Source organism: Corvus brachyrhynchos, unplaced genomic scaffold (genome assembly GCF_000691975.1).
Source record: "Corvus brachyrhynchos isolate BGI_N302 unplaced genomic scaffold, ASM69197v1 scaffold56, whole genome shotgun sequence".
Taxonomy (NCBI): Eukaryota; Metazoa; Chordata; class Aves; order Passeriformes; family Corvidae; genus Corvus; species Corvus brachyrhynchos.
Genome location: NW_008238664.1, coordinates 321,655 through 344,667, shown reverse-complemented (window position 1 = coordinate 344,667; position 23,013 = coordinate 321,655). Strand labels below are relative to the sequence as shown.

At 43.1% G+C, this 23,013-nt stretch overlaps 1 protein-coding gene across 1 annotated transcript in view; it reads left to right on the top strand.

The window, feature by feature from the left end:
- The window catches only part of PAH (phenylalanine hydroxylase), a 36,253-nt gene that overhangs the window by 9,857 nt on the left and 3,383 nt on the right, over positions 1-23,013 (top strand). Inside the window, exons 3-11 of the mRNA XM_008636368.2 lie at positions 4,848-5,031; positions 10,383-10,471; positions 12,636-12,703; positions 15,569-15,765; positions 16,142-16,277; positions 17,222-17,291; positions 19,384-19,440; positions 20,448-20,543; positions 20,864-20,997. Of these exons, the coding sequence (XP_008634590.1) occupies positions 4,848-5,031; positions 10,383-10,471; positions 12,636-12,703; positions 15,569-15,765; positions 16,142-16,277; positions 17,222-17,291; positions 19,384-19,440; positions 20,448-20,543; positions 20,864-20,997 (1,031 nt within the window). The remainder of the gene's footprint in view (positions 1-4,847; positions 5,032-10,382; positions 10,472-12,635; positions 12,704-15,568; positions 15,766-16,141; positions 16,278-17,221; positions 17,292-19,383; positions 19,441-20,447; positions 20,544-20,863; positions 20,998-23,013) is intronic.

Below are 23,013 nucleotides of genomic sequence, written 5' to 3'. Positions count from 1 at the left end.
CTGAGCTTATACTTGTGCTTTTGAAAGTGTCCTCCTTCAGGAAACCCTGAACTAGCTCATGGCAAGGGTTAAAAAACATGTCACCTTTTATTTTTGGTATCAGGAAGTACAACTAAAATCCTTATTCTTGGATATTTTACCCAGATTCTCACTAAATGTTGATTAGTGGCACCACAGTGTTGTCAAAAGTTGTTCATCTGGTAACAGTGTGGGGTCTCCTGATGAAGCCAAACTTAATGACAACAGTCATGAAAACAAGCTGCAGCTGGATTTCACAGCTGTACTTAGTTTTAGAGCCATGCATAGGAGCATTTAGTAATAAGTAAACAGAAGGATGTGTGTGTGTCGTGGGAAGTAGTAACCCATAACATTTCCAGAAAGTATCCATCCTTACTGAAAGCTTCCCTGTGTAGCTTTGAACACACAACTTTCCTTTCCCAGTGGCCAGGCCATTAAACAGAGGGTGGCACTAAGTTCTCTTGGCAGGGATCACTGCAAGACTGCTGGTGTAGTGTAACACCAGTCTGATTACTGATGTGGGGCAGCTGCAGCCTAAGTGGCGCTCAGTCAGGATGGGATAACTGGAATAACCTGGGCAAGGGGCTGGAGCTTCTTCACAGACTCTGAGAGGCAGCCAAGGCTGAGATCCAGCACTGTGAGGTAAGGCAGGGAGGAGCATGGGCAATCTCCGCCCTGTATCCACTACTGTCTGTGCTTTAAGTTGATATTTGTATTGCTACCCCCTTCTGACTTGGTTAGGACTAATTCTAGCTTGATTTTTGAGCTCTGAGAACATGTCTTGAGACTTCCTTCTCTAATGGGCAGTGATAGAGGTACTGTTAAATTGGGTATTAAAATAATGAAAGTTGAGTTCTTCTACCCCTAGGAGTGCGGGTTTTAAGAAAAAAGGCAAGAAATTGGGAGTGACTAACTTCAAGGGATCTGTCAGTACTATACTCCTGTAATTTCTATTAGTTGTTATGCCTAATGCTACCCTCAATCCTCAGTGCAAAATCTGTTCAGAATTGCTAACACTTGCAAAATTTATGTTAGAAATGGCCTAGTAGACTGCTTTGAAACAGAGCAAGGTGAACAGCTACCCCTCCTCTCTACTGACACAGAATCACTGCAGCAGACACGTGGTTGTATGACAGGATGTGTCCACAGAGGAGAGACTCCACCTCTCTATTGGTCATAAACCTGAAGAGAAGGAGCAAAGTACCAGTCTGCTCTCAAAGCTCTTTGCAGCTGCAATGGATGATGGGGTGAATTCAGGAAAGACACATCTAATCTCAATCTATGGGCTCATCTGATTCCTACCAGCTCTGAAATGGGAAGGGCAGAAGAGATCAATATTAATAGTTCAAGTGTGAATCCAGCCACAAACATATGACAGTTGAGATCTTCCAAAGGTGTTAGGCTGGGATTTAGGTTCCATAAACAAAAAGTAGCTCATAAAACTGAAATAACTTTTATTAGCTGACTTTTGAAGGCATCCATTGTCAAGATTTCAAACTCTACTAAAAAAACAGATAGAGATTGATAACTGTTCCAAATGTACAACTAAACCAAAAAAATGCCCCCATTCTCCTTTGTTAGGTAACTGTCTGTCTCCAGAAGTTGGAGTTTTAAATAAAACATCAACTATTGTGAGAAAATGGATGTAATTCCAAGCTTTGGCAACATCAAGGCTACAGAAAAGTGAACAATGTGAAACTATGAAGATTAAACACTAGATGGAGTAGTTGGCCTAGAATGAAATTGTGATTTGTAAAGCAACTCTAGTAACAGAGCCACTGTAAATATTTTGAAATCAAGGGCTTAGTAGCAAGGCACAGCACACAAGAACATATTCTTCCAGGAGCGTCAGTTCAGGGAGCTGGACATATGCTGCTGGATTCTTGCTCTAAAAACAGTCACCAGAAGGGTTCTCCCTTCAGCTTCTCTGTTGTGAGGTCCTGAAGCCATGCACAAAGAAGTAACAGGTTGGCTCTGCACGTTGCTGAGTGGCAGATATCCCTCAAATAAACAGCAAAGCAGCTTGATGCTCTGTGGGCAGCTGTTGTGCTGCTTCTCTCAGGTGTAAGAAAGGAGGTCACTCTCTCCATGAGCTCCTTCCTCCATCTTCTTTTTTTCCCCCATTTTTCTCACTGTCCTAGGTTGTGATAGTTTGAGAGGTACTGATACTCCTGCTGCCTTAAGCATGCCTCACGCCCACCCTGCAGCTTATCTCTTCATTCCCAACCCCTCCATCATTCCATTCATTTTGGGGACACTGCCATCTGTGCAGCTGCTCACTGAGCCTGACTGGAGAGCTGGTACAGCAGAAAGGTCACCTGATCAAAAAACAAAGGGATGAAGTTAAGGAGCCTTCTCTTCCCGAGAAGATAAGGTGCTGGGGTGATCTTATTGTGGCCCTCCAGTACTCAGAGAGGTCCTACAAGAAAGAAAGATGGGGACAGGGCTTTTAGCAAGGCCTTTTGTGATGGTGCATGGGGTAATGGTTTTAAACTAAAAGAGTGTAGATGCAAACAAGGCATAAGGATGAAAACTTTTATGATGAGGATGATGAGACACAGCAAAGGCACAGCAGCTCCCTTGCCTGCTCTCTGTCAGGAGCTCCCAGTGCCTCACCATGCAGAGGATACAATGTGCAGTCTGTTTGGGAAACGGGCTTTGCAGGCCTAAAACAAACTGTCCCCAGCGCCAAGGACAGTGGTGGTCATTCTCTCCCGCAGACGGCTCTGCGAGGACGGCATCTCTCGAGAGCAGCAGTTGGTGAATGTGCTTTTGACCTCTTCAACTCATTGTATTGGTATCTAGCCAAACAATTTGAGTTCATCTGTAGTGTGCAGTGCCCAGGAAACAGAGGAATGACATATACATTTCCTACCAAGGAATGAACTGCCTTTTGTGGAGGAGTAAATTAGGCCTTTGCTGCTGATGGCCAGATGCCCTCCTGCACTGTGCAAGAACTGAGAGGAGCAAAGAAAACCCTAAAGAGGCTCAGAAAGAGGGATTTACAGATAAAAAAATCTTCCCTTTTTCTTCCTTGTAGGTCAAAAGTAGATCCTCACAGTGTTACTTCATGGATGAAATCCTGACCCCACTGTAGCAGGGGGTTTGACATTGACACCAGCAGGGCCAATACTTCACCCCATGTAGTTTGGGGTCTTCTTTAGCTTGAAAGAAGAAAAACAAAAGTTTCTCTAGGGTTGCTGAGCACTATGTGTCAACCCCTCTAACTCTTCTGTGGGTAATGATTCTATGATTCTGTGATCTTCAGGCCCAGATGTCCTCCAGGGATTTGTATATTCCTCCCAGGCGACAAAAGCCCAGACCTGGCCGTGGCATGCAGTGTCCACTGAAACCTGTTTATAAGGTTTTTCTCAAAAAGGAAAAAAAAACCCGAACAAACCAAGCAGCATTTTTATATTCAAATTATAGTGCTCAAGAAAATATTTGAGTTCAGTTAACTGGGGAAGATGTTGCTGGACTTTTCTTTTGGACTTTCTGTTTTGTTTTTTTCCTGGTCTTTTTTGTTTTCCTGACTTTTTTTGTGTTACAGTGGGGAATACTGCAACATGTGTATCAGACAACGAGGCCCATGGAAAGAAATATCTATGGACTGATTCTTGATAGATGTTTCAGAGATGGTTATTTCTCCAGCTGCATGGCCGGGGCTCTGCTGGGGAACTGCTCGATCAGGGGACCCGAGGGTCCTTTGCCCATGCCGGGAAACACAAAACAACCAATGGGGAACGAGGCTGAGCAGGCGCAGGGAAACCCCGTGCCTCCCCCCAGGGCCCCTCTCCCAGGACCACATGGCAGGAGGGGGAGACCCCAACATTTTTGTTTACTTTTTTGTTGGAAAAATAGGATTTTTAGCTACTTGTTGCTTACACATCAACACAACAGCATGTCTGAGGTCGGGTTCCCACTGGCTGTAGTTGTGAGTGCTATAGTTGCCAATGATCTCTTTCTTCAGAGCTAAGAGACTGCTGATGGTCAGCAGAGATATTTGGCGAGACAGAACTTGAATTTCTGCACTAAAGAAAATAATTCTTCTCTGTGAGGGTGATTAAACTTGTGAGCTGTTGCCCAGAGAGACTGAGGAGTCTCAAAACTTGACTGGACATAGCCCTGGCCAATCTGCTCAGGCAACCTGAGCAGATTATTGTACTTGCTGCTCTACAGAGGTCCTGTTCAACCTCAGCAACTCTGTGGTTTGAATCACCCATCTTTTTATTTGCACAAACCTGGGCTGCCTTTTTTGGTGCAGATCCATGTTTCCCATTGGATCTCTGCCCAACAGCTGCTCACAGCCCTGGAAACTGTGCAGGTGGCTTTGCAGAAGCTTATCTCACAGGGTGCCCAGCTGCTTGCTCGTCCAATCTTCTTTCAAGATGCCCATCAATACAGCATTCAGTTTCCCATGAGAGGGTACTCTACAGGTGGAATGCCTACTTCCTGTGTTGATCCTGGGGAAAAGTCTTTGTCAACACAGACAAGCTCTCATTATGTACTTGAGGAACTGGAGTTGCTGTTTACAATACAAAGCCTGTTTACAATTTGTATCCTGCTTCCACCTTTCTCTAAGCCTTAACTAGTGCATATTCTTTGTGATAGTGCTCTGGACAAGGGTGAATCCCACATATTTCTCATTCTTCCTTTCTGGTTCTCTCTCTGCTGTGAAGGTCCTCAAGTCCAGTGGCCACAAGAGGCGAGTGTGTACTTTTATTTGGATTGTACAGTATGGTTTGTTGACTGACACATGTATTTATCCAGTCTTTATGTCATATTCCTTCCCCCAAAAACCATGGGACCAAATTTTCTCTTTCTTGTAGGAAAAAGGCATAAACTTGACCCACATTGAGTCCCGACCTTCCCGTCTCAACAAAGATGAGTATGAATTCTTCATTAACTTGGAAGGCAAGAATGTCCCAGCACTGGATGCGATCATCAAGTCCTTGAGAAGTGATATTGGAGCAACAGTCCATGAGCTTTCACGGACAAAGAAGAAGGACACTGGTAAGGATGCGCTGACAAGGTTAACATTGATGTGGACTATTCATGTCACAGACTGAAATTACTTATTTTTCCTGTAGTGATGGAGATCCTCTTGGATCTTTATGGCTACATTTCCCTCTCTGTGCCTAATTTTCCTATACTGTAAACTTTTTCATTTGGAGATTTTCTGTCAGTGTAAACTTTTTGCCATGCTTCTGACTAGGTCTTCTGGGAAGCTAGAGGATGCTCTGCCATCCAGTTTGGTGGGAACAGGACTAACTCTCCATTACTGTAAGAAATCCCAGGGAGGTCAGTTGCAGTTCTGCCTTTGGAGGGAAAAAAGGAAAGATTTTGTGGGTTGTTCATGCTTCTAATTCTCAGAGATTTACTGGAGTTGAGGCTGCTTGGTGCAGTGGTGGCTGCCCAGCAGATAGTCTGAGACTTACTTAAATGCCTCTTCAGATAACAGATGTGATTTTAATAGGATTTCAGACTTTAAATACTTTTGGTCTGGATCTTCCTCTTCCTTCCTAGGAACAACATGAAAGGACATTAATACCTTCTTGAGATCAATGCTGGTAATCCTTTTACTGTTTCCTTTGTGTCCTACCCATGACATTACATTTGAAGATGAAAAAGAAGAAGGCAGATTCTCTTTGGAGTCAGTTTTCTCTGTTCGTGAGACAAGGGGACAAAAGGTTGATTAGGTGATTTATGATCGTGTCAGATTGAAGAGGTTCACTTTTGGGGGCTTTTTTATCTCCAGAGGAAAGCTACAGCACCTACCAGGGCTTAACATTAATTTTTCCAGTTACTATGAAGAAGTTCATATTAAATTTTATTAAATAATAAAGTTTTCTATAAACATATGCGAGAGTCAGAGATACAGCTCTAAATATCATCCAAGAAAGTCTTGCATGTGAAATTCTGACCTCACAGAAGTCAAAACTTCTGTGGTCAGCTGTAGGATTAGGATTTCACTGCATGTTACTGTGTTGATCAAAGGAGTTTTTGAGCTAGATTATCCTGTCAGTGCTTCAAAAAGGGACTTGATCCCCTTCTGTTTGAGAGGATAACTTGTATTTGTTTGTTAGTTTCAGTAATTCAGAAATAGTATGAAATGGGAACAATTTATTGCTGTGGAGAGAGAGGAAGAGTGATATTTCTTTTTGCCCTTTCTCTCTTTTTTTTTTTTGATTTCAGCTCCTCTCATGAGTAATAAGGGTCCAGTCAAACTGAAATCCCCAAAGGACCATATTTTGAAAGGTCAAACAAGCCCTGCTTAGGGGATGAACTGTGGGTGGCAAATCCTGGGCAGAGGCAGCTACAAGGGCAGAGTGAGATGGGGACAGCCCGAGCTGTAGGAAGTGTGGTAAGATGCTCTCCTTTATCAGTGATGGCATTACAAATAACAGGCCTTGTGGTGCATTTTAGGCCAGCTTGTCTTTCAAACGTATCCTTCTGGCAAATCTGGTCCTAGTCCACAGATGTGCCTGTGTGAAATCGTATTCCCAAAACACAGAACAAGAGCACTGTGCCTGCAGGGAGCAAAATCTCAGACATATGGTTTGTGGGGCTATTGCCACACTTGTCTCAGTGGGCAGGTAAAGGCTGGGAAGGTTTTCTTCCAGAGGAAGTCTGGGATCCCGTGGGACTGATTCTTTTACCACTGCCTACGATGCTCTTATTTCTTCCCTGCTAAGGATTCATTTTGCTCATGCTCTTGATTTGAGAAAGAAAAACCTTATTTTTCTGTTTCCTGTGGGAAGCACACAGTCCCATTCTTGGGGCACTGCTTTGTGGGCACTCAGAGGAAATTTCTGTATTCTGTTCCTTCTGTATAGCTCAGTGTTAAACACTGTGTATATGTGCTTTATTGGGCAAGGGATAAATGAATGGCTTTTTCTTTTTTCTTTCTCTTTTTTTTTTTTTTTTTGGGTCCCTGTAACTGCTTTTAATATCTTTTCGTAACTAAATGCAAAATTTAACTGACACATTTAAATAGTTACAAATATCAGATTTGGATCAACAGTGTAATTTTAGGTGAGAGCAGGCCAGCATAATGCTCTAAACCCAAATGTAGCTTTAGAGTTTCAGATGAGAAGGGCTGGCAGTTGCTGGGCCCAAAGCTCTTTGTGTAGATGGAAAGATGTGTTGTAAAAACACAGTGCATCTCTTAATGACTCTTTTTGGAAACAAGATGGGTATCTTGTTTCCAAAAACTTGGAGCCCATAAATAAAAATAATTAAATATTATTCTGTTGCAGCATTAGGGAAATGCAGACAATTTATTGCATTTCTGAAACAAGCTGGGAGTTGAGGATCTGTAGGGGCCTTGTTTGCTAGACCCTGAGGCTGGCCCGGAGCATTTGAGACTGTTTAGAAAAGGGCTAAACCTGGGCCTTGAACTGCTATAAATTGCATAGACCTGTCTTTGACCCTCCTCACTATGGTCCAAATGGAGGATTCTGCAGAAGTCCTCGTTGCCCCTGCTTCGCTGCCTCTCATATAAATGGCTTATTAGCATTCTGCTCAGCATTTGACCCCACGGTAATTTGGTCACCACTTGGGTGTCCAGCACCATCCCATAAATGCTGCTGTTTCACTTACAGACAAATCAATATTTATTACTGATCAGCCCACGTTTGCTCCTCAGACCTTCACAGAGGCCCACTGTTGCAAGAGCTCGCCCTGGCAATTCATTAATGGCTGTGCAGACAGACAGCGAGTCTGGTGAACGGGCTGGAGGAGGATGTTGCAAACAAAATATGGGATAGATTCAGCCGGGGGGTAATCTGATTTGGTCTTTTCAATAGTTTCTGGGAGGCCTGGGGACAGCATCCTGGCACATCATATCTAGGCAGAAGACCCACCAGTAGCCTTTTTTCACCCTGGCCCTCGATGTGAAGGCTTTATGGACTTAGCGCAGTGTTTGCCCCAGGACTCTGCTCAGAATCTTTGGTTCTTGTTTCCATGAGAGCTGAGAAGGCTCTTTCCAGCACTTTCCAGGACCCAACTTAACACCAGTTATGCCGGTGCAAACAGCATGAGGTATCCTTGGGATTTCCCTTTCACAGCCTGCCACTTTCACCCAACTCTGCAAGCTCAGAGCTGCTCTCATTTGGCTGCTGCTGGTGTTTGGGTAGGCAGGATCAGTACTACATGCCAGGAAGACAAATTGCGGGAAAAAGGAAGTCAGCTATCTCCACAGCCAGGACCGACACCACATCAGCCTAGAGTCAGTTTTTCCTCGAGTTTATCATGAGCTCTGCTCCAAGTACTAAGGCAATCTTGAGAATAAAACGTTTAATGAAAGTAAGTCAGCGTGGAAACTAAGTCAGCAATGATTCAAACCCTGCCCAGTGAGACCTTCCAGATTCAGGCCACCAAAGCCCTACAGACATCACTGCTGAAATGCAGTGCAGACTTCAGCCCCCACCAGCAATTTTTCTGCACAGCCTCGACCCTTCAGGTCATGGTGCATCCTTGAGAAGAGTGGTTATTCTCTCTCACACTGACAAATCCTTTGCTGTGGGACTGCCAGGCAGCTTTCTTTCCTAGCGCCTAATACAAAACCATTCACCAGTGTGCCTCACCTCAGGTTGGTAGTGGGGAGTCTGAAGCACAGACCAGTGAAGCAATTCCCCACCATCACAGAAAACTCAGTGATACAGCCAGGAGATAAAGCCATATAGAAAATGGGCAGGATGGCTGCGTGTGCTCACCTTACACTTGGTCTAAGTAGTGACCCCTCCCTATGGATCAAACACACCTTTTTCTACTCCCCCCTATGACCAGTTTACGTGAAGGAGTTGGAGGTGCCGGAAGGTTTCTAACAGCGAGGGGGGAGAGTGTTTCTGGAGCAACTAGAAGAACCAGCGGTACATCCAGCAGCGAAGAAACCCATTTGGGGACTTTCCTGGGTCTGCTGCTGCCATCTAGTGACTTGCTCAAGTCTGGTTTTCATGGCAAAGAGAAGCGTGCGCATCCTGGAGAGGGGCGGAGCAAATCGCACTTCTGCTAGGCGGGAGAAGGGGAGGCACGGCCGGGGGTACCGCTGAGCGCCGCCCGCCCGCTGCCTGCTCCTCCTGGCCTGTCGGAAACTGATGTGAAGGCTCCCAGCGGGAGCGCTGCACGGAGCCAGGCTGGCGGTGGGACAGCAGTCAGGGCAGCGGGCGCTCTCTCTGCGGCCAAAGTGTGCCCTGAAAGGCTGCTGCAGCGCCTCTGCGCAGGTGCCTCGCAGAAACCCAGTGCCACCAGTGCCTTCCGTGCTGTGAGGCTCAGCACAAAGCACGGCTGAATAGTCCCGGAGACAGAGAGATCCTCCGATCCCGTAGGTGGTCCATCAGGCGTGGTATGAGCCCCATCACCAAGGCACTGCAGGGAACTCGTTCAGCAGCTGCTGGCCGAGGATCGGGTTCACTTGGCACAACCCCCCCACATAAGATGGGGAGGTATGGCCGAGCAGCAGGGCTCCCAGCTGAGCAGAGAGCCACAGAGGGGGATCAGATGTTTTCCAAGCACTGGCTGAGCAAGCAACACCCATTTGTGCAAGAAAGTGTCTCAATGAATTGCAAACTTTTACTGATACAGGCTGCCCCTGTTCAGTCCTTGTACTGAATTGCCATGAACACACTCGACTTACTCTTTTTTCTATCGCAACACATCACATCTGGATGTCCCTGTGCTTCTCCTTTGTCCTTCACCTTATGTCCTTCGGTAAAGAGAGGGTTGCATGGGCATTACACGCTGTGTAGTCAACATGGTCCTTCTCTCCTGCTGGCTGGGCCATAGACAGCGTGTATAGAATATGAGTTACAAGGCAATAGAGAACCAGGCCAGGAAAGTTAATCAAGTTAATGCATTATTGCGTAACGACTGCAGTGATCCAATGCTAGTCTGAGGTATTAGAATGCCATTGATAGTTTTGTTTCAGAATCCTAGCTCAAGTGGGGCCACCGAGTAGGTCTTAGAAAGAGAGTTTCAGAGAGCACAAAAATTCTGTATCCTTGTTGTGGGGTTTCTTGTTGTTCCTTTGAAAGGGGTGATTCTGGCTTATTGTGAAAATTTTCTACATTTTGACAAGCCAAGAGAGCAGAAGTAATAAACAGAAAATCACAAACGTTACAAGCAGTCTCTGCACCAAGGGTCAGACACTCTTGATGCTCTGTATTCTTCCAACAGTGCAAAACAACTACAAATTCAAGGCAACTTGCTTGGTTTGTTCTTGTCTCCTACTACAGGGAAAAGGATTGAAAGAATTCAGCACATGTTTCTTTATATTTATGATGAAAAGATGAAAATATCAGAAGAAGGCCCAAAACCATGTAACAAAGAAATACACCAGTCTCTATTTCTTTTCTGTTTTGCAGTGCCGTGGTTCCCGAGAAGTATCCAGGAGCTGGACAGGTTTGCCAATCAGATCCTAAGCTATGGAGCAGAACTGGATGCTGATCATCCTGTAAGAATTTTTTTTAGCATTTTTTTCTATTTATTGGCACAGATGTTTCTCTCATTTACATTTGCTCTGCTTTAGTACAGATCTAGTAGACTAAATCTCACATGGTACAGGACAAGAAGGTTACCACATTTCTAGGGTTAGAATCTGCCCAATCCCTGATTATGGAGTAAATCAAACCAAAGGTTGCTATCATTGAGCAAATGCCAGGAGATCTTAAAAGTCGTAGTGGTTTTCAGAGCACAGGGCCACCACAAGGACACCTCTAGTTTTCCCAAGAGGCTCTGATGTAGTGATTTCAGGCTCACTTTGTGTGTCACTAACAAGAAAAAGAAGCAACATATTATAGCCCAGAGATAGAAAGTTTTTCATCCTTGATTACATACACATGATTTAGCTCAGTGTATTGTTATGTGCTTGTTAACTCTGACATGGTACTTTTGTGGTGAGACATGACAAAAGAAGAGGTTCTTGGTTCAAAAAGTGTGTGGTTTAAATGGTAGCATCAGAAAGTTTTGTTCATTGACTTAGTGATAAAAAAATTTGTTTTGCAGTTTTTCAGTTTTGTTCACATACAAGAATATTTTCTGCCTCTATTCCCTCTCCAAGCAAACAACAACTCACTTTCATTTGTCAAAACACACTGAGTTCCATGCAATGCACCAGAAATTGCTGCTATTAGTTTAATTGAGACAGGATGATTATAAATAAATTACATGCAGTGCAACAAAAATTGCTGCTATTAGTTTAATTGAGATGGGGTGATTAGTCATTCACTACCTATTGCTTAATTCGAGACGTGTTATGTACCATGTACAATGATTCATGATGTTCACTGTGGTCACATGAAAGGCAGAATGAAAGGAGGTACACTGAGCCAATGGCCCCCTTGTGTGTCACGCAGGAATAGACCAAGATTGTATTTGAAAAAAAAGAATCCAAAAAAGAAAAGAAAAATATATAAAAAGAAAAATATGTATAAAGGAATGAAGCGTCTCTCCTCCAGTTCCTAGAATTAGTTAGTGAGCACTTGTGCCTTGAAAAAGAAATCCAGCTGCTGGGGTAAATAGGTGTGACAGTCCACAGAGTGCAGAACAAGAGACATTAAAGGAGCCTGTGTTTTTGTAGTTAAGTGATGCACGGAATTTAATCACAACGACCTCCATGAAAGGTTAATCTTGGACAGTGCATTTTTTTGGCCATTGGCTACATCTTTTTGATCCACACTCTTGAATTTACACTCCACTTCAGCTACCTCCTGTTCTTGGTTGTGTTTTGTGGCCTCTCAGTCCAGTTGTGCTATTCACCACTAAGGGATGCAGTGCCCAGGGAGCTGTTCCTATTTGCTTTGCAGAAAGGCATCCTAGCTTGGAAGGAGGATGTTTCTACACTCCAGGTCATGAAGGCACTCCTGGTCCTGGGGATCTTTTAGTCTAAACAGCAGGCACACTGGGGTAGAAGAATGATTATCCCAGATGAAGACTTAGAGGTTTTATTTCTTATCCTTGGTTTTATTGGTAATTAGCTGCAAAGGTCAAGCTCCCAACCACAAGGTCTATTAGACATTCTTTGTAGTCATTAATTCCCTTCAAATGGTTGAATTTGTACTACAAATAGGGGGTTTTTGGCCTGCTAAATGGCTACTGATCCTCTACCAGTTTGAAAATGAGCGCTTTTAAGTGTGGTTCATGCTGAAAATCTGCCTAAGAAGTCTGACTGAGTTGATGAATGTGTTTCTAATGTGTTTTGATTCTGCTCCTCTAGAGCATCCCAGCTGTGCCAGGGACAGCGGCAAGCTTCAAGGGAAACAAGAAGGGCAGGGTTATCCAAGTACTGATAATTCTGTGCTGCTCTTGCCAGGAGCACCTTGTTGTTGCTGTAAAGGAGCAAGTTTCTCTATGTTATAGGAAGGGGAAATGAGAAAACAAAAGGACTTGGGTGGCGAGGGGTGGTGAGGGACTGTGGCTGAGTGGCTGCTCCGGGGGCTCTGCAGCCCGAGAAGGAGCGGTGCCCTGTGTGAGTGGAGCCGGGCAGAACAGAGGCAGCTTTCCCACTGATCTTGCTGCACTTCTTGGACTGCACCAGCCATACCTGAGGGTGCTCACTGGGAGGAAGGCTCTTCACCTTTTCCCTTATGCATGCAGTGACCGTGGCTGTTTCTCTTCAGGGGTTCAAAGATCCTGTGTACCGGGCCCGGAGGAAGGAGTTCGCGGATATCGCCTACAACTACAGACAGTGAGTACCCACTGCATGGGCAGAAAGCAAGCCCTCATCTCTTGCCCTCTCCTAGGGTGCTCATCCTGCTGGCAATCCCTGCTTTTCCACAAGCATCTGTTGGCTTTTCTCTGCCATGTGTTTAGATCTTCCTGTTCGTGCATTTATCCCCAAATCGCAGCAAAACAAAAGTAAATTGTTCCAGGCACACGTTCAGAAGAGACATCATCTCCCTTCCCTCCCCACAACACCCCTCTCTCCCAGCTTTGTTGTCTAATTGAGCAGCAGACTGTTGCTACTACAAAGACCTGAGCATTGAATAAATCTGGTGTTCCCCATTAAACCAGGGCTGGGGGAGGAGTGCCTATCATTAACATTAAAGCAGGATCTGCATAGACTATTAAAATAATGAATAACTTATGGTTCTGATGCTAATTCAGTGTCTGATACTCTACTTTTATCATGTCTAATCCAGCTGCAATCAGCAATTTATGCTTTCATTTCCCAAGAAAAATAAATTAATAGAGATGATAAATTCAGTTAGAACAGGCTTGATTGATTGCTTTCAATGATCAGATCTGGAGGAGAAAAAATTCTGTTCTCAGAGACACTTGTGTATAGATCAGTACTACTGGGCCTGATTCTTGCTGGGACTGATAAAAACTGTGATTGCAAAGAGAAAATTAACATATATTGTAAATTTTGTGCTACACTTTGCACAGGATGAAAAGATAGCCCCTGAGCCAAAGAGCTAATAATGTAATCACAAAATGAGAGACAAAATTGGACTGGTTGATGAAAAGTACAGAATGTCAGGTGAAAAAAGGCAGAAGCCCAGTTTGTAGCTAGAAAATTTGGATAAGATTTTCTGTCCAGGTGTGAACAGATCTAGTGTCCGTTCATAGATATCCCACAGAAGATTTACCTTTCCTGCGTAATGGATCACAAATTCTAGTTTCTAGTTTGCAGAGTTTCACCAAGTCCTACAAAAAATTAAAAATATTAACTACCCCTTCCCCCTGAGATTCAAACTGAAACCAGTATATTCCAAGATGTGACTTTTTAATATTCAGTCTGTTATCCAGATCCTCAGACACATTGGAAACAGTCTGTACAGACCTGGACTGAAGTCCCAAATGCACCTTTAATGTGAAGTTCTTGGACTTCCTTTGCTTTTAGCTTGCCTCTTTCCTCTGCCTTCCTTTGCTTCTGGCCCCATTGATCCCCAGATTTTTTTTTTTTTTAGTTGAAATTTGAAAGGTTTTTAAGCCATAGCTTCCCCCTGTAGCCCTGGAAGGTGGTTGAGGATTATTTAGGAGTGCTATAGGAACAAAAATCCCCCTGCAATCCTCATAATTCAACCTGATGTTTAAAGCTCCACAGATCAAGGAGAGCTAATACAGAGAGGCAGAAAATGATCATTCTCCAGAGGAGCTGCCCTGAGGCTCAAGAAAGAAATGAGGGAGTGGGAGATGGTGGGGTGTCATCAAGAGTTTCACAGTGGGTCTTTGGGGCTTGGAAAACTCTAGCATTATTCCAGCAGTGATGTTAACCCTATTAAGTTACTTAAAACCCTTTGATTTTTCAAAGCTGCTGGATTCACCTATGGCCCTAACACTATTGCAAAGGAATTGGTTATTCACAGGAGGCCGAACTGCATTGCTTGGGATTGTATAACTCCTGTTAGCTTCAGCATGAGCTAAGCATGTGGAGGCCTGAGGGTGGGATTTAACTCATAATTACTCCTTACAATTACAAAAAGTCAAACTGGCTGGAGTCCGAGTCTTTTATGGCACAGTTTTATGGAGCTGATGGTTTCCCTGTTTTTTTTTGAAAAAATATAATGCTCTTTAGAGCAAGAAATAAAATGGCTCCTTCATTTGAAAGGTTTTTAAGCCATAGCTTCCCCCTGTAGCCCTGGAAGGTGGTTGAGGATTATTTAGGAGTGCTATAGGAACAAAAATCCCCCTGCAATCCTCATAATTCAACCTGATGTTTAAAGCTCCACAGATCAAGGAGAGCTAATACAGAGAGGCAGAAAATGATCATTCTCCAGAGGAGCTGCCCTGAGGCTCAAGAAAGAAATGAGGGAGTGGGAGATGGTGGGGTGTCATCAAGAGTTTCACAGTGGGTCTTTGGGGCTTGGAAAACTCTAGCATTATTCCAGCAGTGATGTTAACCCTATTAAGTTACTTAAAACCCTTTGATTTTTCAAAGCTGCTGGATTCACCTATGGCCCTAACACTATTGCAAAGGAATTGGTTATTCACAGGAGGCCGAACTGCATTGCTTGGGATTGTATAACTCCTGTTAGCTTCAGCATGAGCTAAGCATGTGGAGGCCTGAGGGTGGGATTTAACTCATAATTACTCCTTACAATTACAAAAAGTCAAACTGGTTGGAGTCCGAGTCTTTTATGGCACAGTTTTATGGAGCTGATGGTTTCCCTGGTTTTTTTGAAAAAATATAATGCTCTTTAGAGCAAGAAATAAAATGGCTCCTTCATATCTAGAAGGAAAAATAAGTTGAAACCAACAGCCAGCAAGTGTTTTTAGAAGAACACCTTTAGAAGACAAATAAACACTGATTTATTTTTAGCACAATAATGCAAGGAGCTGTCTGAAGGCCATTGTCTCAGCCAAGGTCAGTAGATTCCTTTCCAGCCAGTGCCTAGGGACAAGTGAGGCTCCTTTTGCACCTGTATGTCAGGCCAAAGGCATCTCCCCTCCTGCAGCAGCAGCTCCTGGCCAGTCCTAGTAAAGCTGCAATATGAAGCACAATGCAATATGCTTCAAAAATGGCAGATGGGAAAGGAGAAAGAGCATGATGTTGGTGGCATAGGACATTTTCAGTTGCTGCTATTGAGGGTATCAATTTTCTGTCTAGTGGCCAACCTATTCCTCGTGTCACCTATACGGAAGAGGAAAAGAAAACCTGGGGCACTGTCTTCAGGGAGCTGAAGACTCTGTATCCAACTCATGCTTGCTATGAACACAACCACGTGTTCCCACTTCTGGAGAAGTACTGTGGCTACCGGGAGGACAATATTCCCCAGCTTGAAGATATTTCAAATTTCTTGCAGAGTAAGTTTGAAGCACCTTAAAGAACCAAATGAAATGAAAGGCCTCAGCTATCAGTGGGGATGGTGCTTCCAGAGAAGGAAAAACAATCCCCGATTTATCAAAGGCTTCCTATAATATTTAGGCACATCACTTATCCTGTGTCCCAGGTCCTTCTCTAATGCTTCCAGGGGTATAATGGGACAGATGCTCAGATGCTGTGCTGGTGGCATACATGGGCAGAAAATTGCCTGCTGTGACACAATTAAACTCTATTTAACATAAGGAGATTCAAAACAACCAACCAACCAACAGACTTTTCCCACTGTGAGGAGTCTGGATAAAGATAAGTCAAACACATCAGCTGTTTTTAAGATGACGTCCTTTTGTCTCCCTTCAGGCTGCACTGGGTTCCGCCTGCGTCCTGTTGCAGGCTTGCTCTCCTCTCGGGATTTCCTGGCCGGGCTGGCATTTCGGGTGTTCCACTCGACGCAGTACATCCGCCACGCCTCCAAGCCCATGTACACCCCAGAGCCGTAAGTACTCTGGCACGAGAAGTGTGTAAAGCTGCAGCACTCCAACAGCAGGTCCAACTTGGAATAACCATGTGGGACTCTGGAGCACTCCTGGGAACAGAGCTAATGGAGAGCAGCCAAGGGACTGCTCTTTCTGAAAACATTTACAGAGCATTTCTACTCTGTTTAGCAATCTGCATCCATTTCTGCAAGTTCTCCTGGGGCAGATGAGACAGTTTTGCTACTGAAGGCCTCTTCGTGTGGTGGCTGGGATGCAAGAGAGCAGTGTACAATGGCATTTAGCTAAGCTATTAGCACCCAAATAGTGGTATGAAATCTAGCACAGGGAGGACTCGATATATTGCAAGCAATACTTACTTCTGGCAGTAAGATAGGAGAAACCCAGACCATTGAACCCATCCCTTTTTCATTTCAGTTTCTCTCTGTCCCCATCCATTGCCCTTTTCCACTTGCCATTTTTAAAAGAGATTTCTTATTCTGCTTCATGTAGTTGCAATTCTTCCTTGATTTTTTGCTTTCTACTTTCCACAAAATCTTTTCCCTTTCTTTTTTCTATTTTTGATTCTTGTGATTTTCCTTCCTGCTTTTCTTTACCCTATTGTCATCATGCACAAAGCCAGCCTGTAATGTCTTCCATAGACTTTGCCTTTTTTGGATGTCTTATCCCTTTCCCCTTTCCATCTCACCAAATCACTTCTCTGTATTTGAAAAATCCAACAGTCCATGCTGAGTGATGTATGATGCAAAAACACAGAAAACCCTGGGGTTTGCAAGCACTTCCATCACAAGAAAAATTTTAGAGCAAAATGTTTTCCTGTGAATGATAGCTGCTGGTAGGAGCAAATTCACTGGGCTCTTGACTATGTGCTGGCTCTAGGGCATTATTCCAGCATTGCTGGACTTTTCCTGAATCACAGTTATTCACATGTAATGTTTTCCTGCAGTGATATTTGTCATGAGCTGCTAGGACACGTTCCTCTTTTTGCTGATCCCAGTTTTGCTCAGTTTTCCCAGGTAAGTTACTCAGTGGTTATATTATTTATATAATTAAACACACAGTAATTTAGAGGATGATCCAAGACCGGTGAAGGTTGGTGCAGATTCATCTTAAACATACTGTTTAAGAGTTGCTGAGATGATTTATTTATTGCTTGAAATCTGGACACAATTCACATAGGTGAAATCATGAAGTCCAACTCCAAACATGATCTTGTGTGAGTTGCCTGTGACAGGCCCTGTGAAGCCATCATCTTAAAACCTTTCTGCAGATGTTGATCCTTCTGAGTGAAGTCACATAGCTCATGAATCAGATGGGTTATTACCTCACCATGATGTTCAAATGTTAGGGGAAGTGGAGATTTTGTTTTGTTTTCTATTGGAGCAACATTGGAGGCTGAGTAAAGTGAGGAACTGTCCCAGCTCTAAGCATGGGAGAAGCCTGGAGAGGAGCTTTCGTTTTGGTAGTGCTAATGTCTCTGGAAAAGAAGCCAAACCTCGGTGAAGCAGTAAAATTTTGGCTGCATTGTACCAGAAAACAGGAAAATACATGAAGAGAGAAAGGCATAAAGACAGAAAGACTCTTGAAAGAGAGAAAAAAAAAAGAGACAAGGAGAGAGAAAGAAAAAGAAAGAGAAAAAGAGAAAGTAAGAGAGAGAGAAAAATGAAAAAGGAAGAGAGAAAAATGAAAAAGGAAAAGAAAGAGAAAAAAAGGAAAGAAAAAGAGAAAGAAAAGTGAAAAAAAGAGAAAGAAAAATAGAGAAAAAGAAAGTGAGAAAGAAAAAAGAGAGAAAGAAAAGAGAAAAAGAGAAAGATGAAAAGAGAAAAGAGAGGAAAAGAAAGGGAGAAAGAAAAAAGACAAGAAAGAAAGGGAAAAAGAACAAAAAAGAGAAAAGAAAGAGAGAAAGAAAAGAGAGAAAACAAGAACAAAAAGAGTGAATAAAGAGAAAGAGAAAGAGAGAAAAGAATGAGAGAAGGGAAAGGGGGAAGAAGGGAACGAGAGAGCAATGAATGAGTGAAGGGAAAGGGGGAAGAAGGGAAGGAGAAAGGGAGAGCAACGAATGAGAGAAGGGAAATGGGGGAAGAAGGGAACGAGAGAGAGAGCAGCGAATGAGAGGTGGGGAACGGGGGAAGAAGGGAATAAAAAAAGAAAAGAAAGAAAGAAAAGAGAGAAAAGGAGAACAAAAAGAAAGAGAAAGATTGAAAAAGGGAACGAAAGAGAGAAAAGAGAGAAAGGAAAGAGAAAAAAGTAAAAGAACGAAAAAAGAGAGAAAAAGAGGAATGCGGAAGAGGGAATGAGGAAAACAAGGAAGGCAGGAAGGCTGGCTTGATGTAACATCTCAAAATTTTAAAGTCAGTTTGATCTTAGTAAGGTCTCAGTATCATATTCAGGCTTTGTCCTTTCCCAGAACTGGTTTTTCCTTCTAGACAACTTGCTACTGTACCTTGGCTTAGTAGGATTTGACATGGTGACAGCTGCTCCAATGTCTTTTCCGTGTGTGGGGGGAGCCCTCTGATTTTTGCACTATGCAGTCCTCCCTAGAGCAAATCAAGAAAGGAACCTGGTTATACGTAGTCTCACGTGTCTGTCTTTTGAATCCAGCTAGTGCATGCCTCCCAGAAAAATCTCCTTTATCTTCCAAGGTATGAATAAACTCTTTCAAATCATGCCCTGTCATTCAGAAAAAATAGCTCATTCAAGGCTCCAGGAAAACTCCTTTAATCAGGACCCATCAAAACAAAGAGAAATATATAAGGTATGTAGGTGTGATTGATTTGCCTCCTTTTACCCCTATCATTCTCTCAGATGTTCATTGTAGACTTGATCAAAAGCCTGTCAATGCAAGAGGAAAATTTTATTTGACTTCAATGGGCTTTGTACCAGGCACAAAGGATCATGCCTTGTAAATGACATTTGGACAAGACCCTTTGTTCATTTTTGGCGAGATTTCTGGTTTAAAATTGATCTTGCATGATAGGAACGTGTCCTGTAAACATTTGTGTGTGGTAGTAAGCAATGGTAACATTTAAAATGTGAGCAATGACATAAGAGGGGGCAGGAAGAATGTTTGCAATAAACAGCTTGAAGAATAGTGGTTTATTGTTACAGGAAATTGGACTGGCATCTCTGGGAGCTCCAGATGATTTCATCGAGAAACTTGCTACGGTAATTTAATAAATGAGGGCTCAATTTTCCAATGCACCCTGTGTTGCCTTAATTCTGCTGCCACTGAAGTCACTGATAGAACTCCCATAGAGCTGAATGGGATCAGAGGGAAGAGCACGATTGGAAAACCCCACCCTGAAACAGTTGCATTAAAGGAAAATAGCTTTGGCACCCCTTATTCAAAGTGACAGTTGTGATTAAACACAGAAGCCCAAACTAGATTTCCTCCAGCACAAACATATTGGGCAAGAAAAGATTGTATGTTACTACATCCCCACAGGAAATTTCAAGAGACAGCTTCTGTAGTTGTTTTACCTTCAAGCATCTCTTGCACTTTGCCAGGCAGATCATGTCCTCTGCAGTCAACATAGCTCACCTGGATGCTACCTCTGAGACTACTGAGACACAGAACTGCAAACTTCGAATAAAAACGAGGGTGTTCCTCTGAGATTAGCGCCCCAATGCCAACTGGGGGCCACCTGGACAAAGAATTTCACCAGCTTTGACGTGTCTGATAGATGGGGTAGTTTTCCTGAACCAGGGCAGGTATCTCTCCAAAAGGACAGACCCAGGAGTCAAATTGGGCCACACACCATCTTCCTTCCCTATTGCACCAACAGCCTGTTAAGCCCCTGCTGCAGTCAGATGCCCCGTGTGAAGCAGGACTCAAACTTTTCTAAACTAATGTTCAAACTTCCCCTGGGTTGGCCAGCCAAAGTAAAGCTTTATTAGTATAGTTTCATTGCCCCTGCTGGCAAAGATAAGCACAGTAAAACACAGCTTTGTTTGTCAGGGAACTGAACTGATTCCCAGGCACACAGAATCTAGTGCTGTGCTTGTCCCAGGAAAATTTCAATCTGAAGGAACATTTATTGCATTTATACACTTGGATTTGACACGACAACATTTTATATAGAAATGAAAACTCCAAATGTCTTCAAATAAATGGTGTACACATATTACTTTTGACCAAGGAATTGTAAGTCTCTGTCTCATTTTCTTTCCAGGTTTATTGGTTTACAGTTGAGTTTGGACTGTGTAAGGAAGGAGATTCCCTCAAGGCATATGGTGCGGGGCTGCTGTCTTCATTTGGGGAGCTGCAGGTGTGTTCTAGAAAATATTTCAAATATCTTTAGAATTATTCAAATTTATTTTCTGAATGTCTTCAGATCTTTGGTGTCGCTTCATACTTTGTGCATAGAAGTATCATGAAATGTGGTGCTTCATTGTAGAGCTCTGATAAATGTGTAAGTGTATGGATACACAGGGAACTCACACCTGCTTCTTTCCCAATAAATCACATTATCATTTTATGCCACAGGAGCAACTCTTCCCTGTCTGAAATGGGGCGGCTCTTTATTTCTTTCACAGCACATTCAAACCCTCTTAAACTGAAATAAATTTCTTGCCTTTTTGTTCATAGTATTGTTTATCAAGTAAGCCTGAGATTCAGCCTCTAATCCTGGAGAAGACTTCCGTGCAGAAATACCCCGTAACTGAGTTCCAGCCTATCTACTATGTTGCTGAAAGTTTTAAAGATGCAAAAGAAAAGCTGAGGTAATCCAGTCATTCCAGAGAAGAACCCATTCTTATCTGTTGCAAATACATTGGATCCCATTGCCATAAGGGGTCTTGGGTTTACAATCATGTTTTGAGAGGCATTAGAAAAAATTCTGCAATGCCTAAAGATGATAAACATTTTACATTTTCAGAATCTTGGGCAAAAATGAGCAATAACAGGAATATACCTTACATATGAAGCCAAGAATTGTGCTTAGTGTAACTAAGAGTTTCATCTCTCTAACCAAAATGCAACAAAAAAATTATCAGTTCAATTGCAATTACACCAACATTTAAGGTTAAATCTGTCTAATTAATGCAAACCAAGTAAATTTACCATTACTAGAATTATCAGTTCTTGTAAAAAATTCTCGTGGCATCCACTCCTTTTCCTCTGAACTTATGTCCAGGTTCAGTTCTGGTTCTTGTAACAGGGATATCTCAGCCTGTGTTTGGGCTTCAGCTTGGTTTTCACCTTGACAGAATTTCTATTCCTGTTGAAACACACCACACCACACCATATTTCTGGATGTTAGTCAAGCCACTGGGAGTTAGCCTTGGTTCACACTCAACAGATTTTTCACTTGGAGATGCCACACAGGGACTTGTCCCAGACCTGCAGTCCCTTATCTTTGTACCATTCACAGATAAACTATGTTGCATCCCAAGATATTCTGCTACCTCAGGCTCCCCAGCTCTGAGGCCTTCCTAGCTCTCTCCCCTGCTGCTTCCTTAGTTGTCATAAGCCTGCAGCTTCTCCTTGTGCCCTTTTCTCTGGGGAAATACCTGGGAAAAATGGCCTTCTCTTCTGGTCTGTGCTATTAATATCCTGCACACAGCTTCTATCTTCTCTGTATACATCTCCAACTGAGTAGCAAATTCCTTGAGGAAGATGCTGCCTTACCTAGCAGCAACAGAATATCTTGGAGATTTTTTTACTTGTTTCAGTGGCCAAATTACAAAAGTGGTTAAATTGAGATAGAGGTTTTGGGGCTTGGCCCAATGCCTGTGTTAGTGGCTTGCATCTGGACATGTGTGTTTGTGTGTAACAGAATACCTTTCTGAAGAATTATTCTTATACTGACCTAAAAGATCTCAGCTTAAGGCATTCATCTTCTAACAGGCATCTTACCTTCAGCTGAGATTTAGGAAAGCTATCTTCTAATGTGATCTCTCCTCTTAGAAAAACTATACCAATGCTGCTAAATTCATCATAGTCAACGTAATACTTTTTCACTGTCACACCTTGTGGCCTTTTCACACTGAATTCTGCTGGAGACAATGTCCTTAGCTGATAATAATTAGGTTTAAACTGAAGAAGCATTATGGGGGTGGTATCCAGCATATTCCACTGTTCTGGGTGTAGGGGATTTACCCTGCTGAGTGACAGTCTGTGTAGTGGGGCTCCATAATCAGCTCCTGCGTGCTTCCCTTCCTCTTTCAGCAATAACTTCAGTAATACAAAGCAGATATATAAGCCAGTATCCTGCTGGGGTCTACAAGGAGCCTGGAACAATAGCTCTGACCATCTCATCTCATCTCATCTCATTCAGAGTCCTTCTTTCCACAGTTCTGTGATTATGCAAATTAATATTTTTCCAAGATACCAAAATCTTAATGCTTCTGACATGGAATTAACTATTTTGCAACAGAGAATGCTGCTTCACGCCATTAACCATCTTCTAGCTCTTAAATTACCTGGAAGCTATTACAAACCATGCCTGAAGGTAGGTCTCTGCTTGCACCTTGGCACACCAGGATGGCATAGAGACTTGACCTTATTTTCCCAGAAACTCAGACTTGGATTAGAACTCCTACATTTTGCACTACTGAAAGGAAAATAGGTTTTCAAGCTTGGCAGATCCTGGTTGCTACATAGTTGGCCTATACCAGGAGTGGTGTTGCCATGTCAATGGCTTAATTAGTGCTGTTCAGGAAAAACAGAGGTGATAAGGACAAATGCAGTTTCAAGTGTGTTGCAGAATGTTACAGGTCTCAGATCACTCAGCAGGA